Raw genomic sequence first — 5645 nt, 5'->3', positions numbered from 1 at the left:
ATTTAAAAATATGTTCGAATAGCATATATATATGAAAAGGCGTTTTTCGAAACAGTTTTCTCAAAAAAAGCGGCTAAAGATTGGTTAAACTTCTCGAAGTTTTCACAATCGATTCGAAATTGATTACTCAAAAAAATTTTACAAATAAATTTACTATTATTTTCTACATGTAAGTTATGAAAATACTAATATATTTATGTAACTTATTAGCTTTGTTTCTGGAGGATTCTAATATAAGGAATTGTGACACTAAAGTCCGTATGACTTTTACAAAAACGTGACGGGTTAAACCATAGGACATCAATACCTTAATTGCAGTGGAATCACAGCATAATTAACACCGCGCGGTAGGAAGAGTAGACTCAAAAAGTATTAGAAGGAATGATACTGGGCAATGTCTCATGTGTGCATATAGTACTAGAAATGTGCGAAAAACGGTTGTTAAAATGAATGAATTTAGATGGTCATAGGTAAACGCGGGCGGATGCTGTACATGTAGAATGCTGGTCGAGTGACTAGACCCATATCATACCGATAATAATAATGGTTGGAGAAACAGAGTGTTAGCTTTTCGAAAGGATTGAAAAGTAAAATCTCGATGATGACTTAGTTACTAACACGATACAACAAATACCGTACTGGCCTAGTTGGGGTAGTCAGAAAATCATTACTAAGACGTATCCATTGAGGTCAAAATATTATAAATGCAGTTTCTGCGATGATTGCTTTACATCTGTGCATGGAATGACTTATATTGCTAAGAGAAAAATGACATATCATGCACATATATGAAAACATTTTTGAGGCTTCTCATGTCATGTGCTTGGCATACTTCTTAGTATTAGAAATAAGCCCCGTTATTATATGGCGGGCCTGTTCTGACATACTTAGCCATTTAAAAATTTCTAAACCGACAGTTGGACACGCCAACTTGAACCAGCGTGATTCAGTCGAATGCCTATTCTATAAGTAATCTCCAAACTTTTCATTATAGTCGTTTTAGCCCTGTGACACAGAGCAGCCATACATACAGAATATGTTGTTTAGCCAGTGTACAATTTAAATCAGCAAAAACACATAGAAAACGAAAGACCCCTTAAACCTGACTTGACTAGTTAAAACTTTCGTTAGTGATTGAAATTGGTACACGACAAATGTAGCTTGGCTTAAATTGTATTTCTATAAATAAATATATATAAATAAATAAAAAAAATAAACATTTTCATGTTTTATTCAGATGTTTATAAAACGTAAATTCAGATACTTATTTCAGATTTCCTAGTCTACTCAAAGTACTTTCCTAATATACAACATTTCTAGATTTGAATCGTGTTTCCTAGACAGGTTTGTTTATATCCATATTCCAAACCGCACGAAATAAAACAACAGACCACGCAAAAATTGGTAACCCTACATATAAAAATAGTACTGTTAAATGTATTTTTTTTTACCTATACGAGTGGTATGAATTTTTGCCCGCTTTATGTACCCCAGGTAAATTCGAGAACGGCTTTGCAGTACGCAGCAAAACACGGCATGTCATATTTGGAAGTGAGCCCCCTTGCTGACTACAACATTACAGAAACATTCGTCGATCTCAGCCGGCAGGTTCTCAATCGAATCCGACTTCATTCGTGGCATGAAAATCGAGGTAAGTATTTGATTTTTTGTTAAAATCGAAACATTTGATCACGTAGCCAAATATTAGAAATTAAAGTCGTAGAAATCACAATATAGTGATATCGTGTGTTTATAAAATCATTCTAACAGGTTCTCTGTTCCATTAGCTGTTTTATTTTAGAGGTAAATAAAATACTGTCGCTTTTATTTTTTCACTACCGGAAAATCAACTAATGTAGTAGGTAGCCGCGTTTTAGATTCTACTTCCTCATTGGCGTTGAAGCGCTATAAATTCCCCTAATGAAGAATGTTCATGATTTGTGTTTTCATCTGTCTCAGTATTAAGTCTACAGGAGTTATGTTGTCGGACGATAGTTCAACGTACAACGTCATATTCGATCGAACGATTGCCGCTGCCAGCAAGCGTAAAGTCCAACCTCAAATCATACTCGCTAAATCCCTACTCGGCAGCCTCGCTTGTCGCGTGCTGTGCCCACAAACAACACAATGCTAAAGGTGGCTGTCTCAATCACCATGGGCACCAACGCAAAAGTCGCCACCACGCGAGCACCAATGGCAGGAGTCGAACGGGTCGACGATCTAGTAGATCCAGTAGATCAAGCAGTCCCCATAATCTGCTTGAAGGTATACCTATATCTGATATTCGGCATCATCACAACCTTCACGAGAGCAATAAGAAGTGCACGATCAGTTAGTTGCATATACTAGGCTGCTATTACGGACTACGAGAAGAACGGCCTTAGTCACTTTTTCAAGTATACATCACCGCAACAAACTTGCCACCGGCCTTTCTCAGAAGGTATCTTTTGCCCCTGAGCGTGAGAAAAATGCCACCTACCTGTCCATTGGTATCCGATAATACAACGAAACGGGAGGGGTGCCTTATTGATAGAATGGTAGATACAACCTGATGGCGATGGCTTACTCTAATAATTATACATAGTGCTCTAGGTAGATACTGTTGCTGTGATATCTGGGGTACACTTGGTGACCCTAATTCTCTTTATATCTAGCTGCACATACTATATACCCTGAGCGTACGAACGCCGAATGGCTGTGGGGCAATGCCCTGTACATGGACAGGCCTATCTTATAGTGTCCGAGGGAACAAGGATGTATCTCAGCTGATGCGAGGATGCCTAGAACGATGAAGTAATGTGAAAGCGGTGAGGGAAGACAAGTAGTGGTGTGTCCATGAAGATGTATGAGTAGACGAACGTCCACCAGAAATACGGACATCGAGTGACATTGCCAGCACTTCAACTGAAATTCGTAGATTGAAATGGGGTACTGGCCTTGAAGAAGGCCAGCGAGAAAGCTATATGCCAATTGAACAGATTGAATGCAAAGTAGCTTGATGGCAAGTTCATCTTTATAGATAGACTGGCCGTATGGAGGCTGGACAGGATGGCTAAAAGTGGTTCTTTATAGGACGAGCCGCGATCGGCTTTTGACGGTTAGTATTCACAAAAGCTCTTTTCTAATTTACTTCAGTAATGTTAACAACTATTGAGTGTGAGTTAGAGTATATATTGAAAGTAGAGTATATTGTTGGATAATTTAAAATTGGTAAAATCAGGTGGGACCAATCTACGTTTATTTCTACTTTTCCTTAAAAATATATATCAGAAGAATTAATCTCTGTGTTATTAATTTTTTTAAATCGATTTTAAGTTATTAAGGAACCTTTACAATTTGATTGCAGGAGTTGGTGTCGATGTTTGGCTTCCTAAACATGCGTGCGTACATGTCTATGCGGAAAATAAAAATATGTAGAGTTATTAACAGCTACTACCAAATCAGTGGGATCGAGAAGTTTTGGACGAGCTTCTGAAGTCAGATAGCGCACGGGTAAAGAAAAAGAATCAAACTCTGAATTCAAGCTTACATACGATACGGGTTATTGAAAGGTTTGCCGCCATGTTTGTATTAAGCTTTTGATATGTGCTTAGTTTGCATGAGCCGATTTTGTTGCTACTTATTTTGAATACTAGAATTATTATTAGCAGTCTTTATTTTTTGTTTATCCCTCAAGTGCGAAAGTACCTTTGGTGTGCTCAACAACATATGCTGCCATTGAATTTTTTTTCGGAAATCTGTTTTCAAAAAATCGAATGACAATATGAAGCTATCCAGATTTACCAAAATTTGCACGGACTTACCTACAAAGAGTTGGAGATTGTTTAGCTCAAGTAAGCACGAGTTTGGCCTCGAGACAGATATCCTTCATTTAACTACTATCATTCATGTCTACTCATGTACTCTATGCCCTCAAAGCATGATCCCCTTTAAAGGTGAATTTTAGCGTCTCTATACACCATTTGTGCTATTTTTGTGTATTTATTTTACTGCATATTATGTTTAACTATAAGTCTTAGACTACTCACACTTGAATATCCGGCCACGAATATTGGTTGTAGTTTTAGAAAGTAACTTTGTTTGTGTACCTATGTTTGAGTAGTCAGCGGACAAATAGATCTGTTCTCTTATAAGAGAAGTTCGTCTATTAGATAACGTAAATCTGAAAGTAGCCTTACTATATATATATATATATATATATATATATATATATGAGTGATTAAAAAAAACTAGTTAGAACAAAATTGTTGACTAATCATCGTTTACACGTCAAACACAGTAGATTGCAAGCACAGTCACCGCAAGAACGATGCTGCCTCGCACTATTTTGGCGACCAGCTGTGTGAGAACTATGAAAATATGGTAGTAAGTGATAGGCGCGTGTACCCTCTTCTATATGAACGCTAATAGATATGTAATCAAAATTACAGAGAAAATTAGCATGCTACGAGAGGGTTGTCGTTTGAGAAATTACAACGATTGTGAATTTCCGCCTACTTGTTCTCTACAAGGTATTGCCCATTATGGAGATAGTATATACACTTAGATGTATATATAATGTGTAATTATCACTAGAAGGAGATCGGAGAGACAGATGAGAAAAATGGGTGACTATACTTTCACAGAATTCAGATAGCGGAGTTTAAGTATTAGCACCATGATCATTTAGCACCATGTCTAGTTTTATAGCTACAAGAATGGACGGTATAATACCTCGCAGTCAGATGTGGACTGTTAAATGAAGAGAGAGAAAAGGTAATCTATAACGAGCAGTTTTTATCACCCATATATTGCGGACGAAATTACGGTTGCAAATGCTGTACACTTGTGTATATACATGAACTGTACAATGATTTTCATGTTTGCAATAAAAATGAAATTTGAAAGACGCAAGGAAATCAACAATATGCCTTTTGTGTTGCTTTGCTAATTTATAATAGCAATCAAATTTTGTTTCGAAAAAAACAGTCAGTTAGAAAGTTTAGTTTGCTATTAAAATTATGCTCATAGTGTTGCCATAAGAGTGTTTCGATTTGAAGTGACCCACACAATGTATGGCCATATGTAAATACATGTCAAAATCAAACGAAATGGCACCAATAGATAATAGCCAAACTGGTGCAGTGAACAGACAATTAAATGTTGTTACATTTAGATGTCGCTTTCCTATAAATTAGTATAGATACTCCTCCTAGCGTAGTAGTAAAACAAACAAAAAAATTCTCTCTCTAAATTCTTAATAAATCAGATTTCAGAAAACATTTCAGGGATAACTTGTAACCACAACGATTAAGTCCAGTATAATTAATTAATTGTATTAATATTAGTATTAGCCATTAAAATCAATAATATGCACCCTCGGACACATCTTCGACCCATTATGCAAGCACGTTTTCTATAGTTAGCTTACCGATAAAAGTCTCTAATTACGCATAACTAGTATATCAACAGATGCCAGATTATCACAACAATTCACGTGAATACTTTGTGAAATTAAATATTTCATTTGTAATCGACCTTGTTGTTGACCATATCATTTCAACTTTGTAGTCAATGTGAGTGTTCACAATTGAGTTCGAGTCCCGCAACTCGTTAACAGTGATAACGCGTTGTCCTACCCTTGTCCGACATTTTTTCCGAATTTT

At 36.5% G+C, this 5645-nt stretch overlaps 1 protein-coding gene across 4 annotated transcripts in view; it reads left to right on the top strand.

The window, feature by feature from the left end:
• Positions 1-4907, top strand: part of LOC111263808 (uncharacterized) — a 15604-nt gene extending 10697 nt beyond the window's left edge. For all 4 annotated transcript variants that reach the window (XM_022839204.2, XM_022839203.2, XM_022839205.2 and 1 more), the window contains 3 exons: positions 1495-1651; positions 1960-3097; positions 3347-4907. In XM_022839204.2, coding sequence (XP_022694939.1) covers positions 1495-1651; positions 1960-2336 — 534 coding nt within the window. In that variant the 3' untranslated portion in view covers positions 2337-3097; positions 3347-4907. The remainder of the gene's footprint in view (positions 1-1494; positions 1652-1959; positions 3098-3346) is intronic.
• The last annotated feature ends 738 nt before the right edge of the window (positions 4908-5645 follow it).

The sequence above is a fragment of the Varroa jacobsoni genome, unplaced genomic scaffold (genome assembly GCF_002532875.2).
Source record: "Varroa jacobsoni isolate VJ856 unplaced genomic scaffold, vjacob_1.0 scaffold_791, whole genome shotgun sequence".
In the NCBI taxonomy this organism is placed as follows: domain Eukaryota; kingdom Metazoa; phylum Arthropoda; class Arachnida; order Mesostigmata; family Varroidae; genus Varroa; species Varroa jacobsoni.
This window is presented reverse-complemented; position numbering and strand designations above follow the sequence as displayed.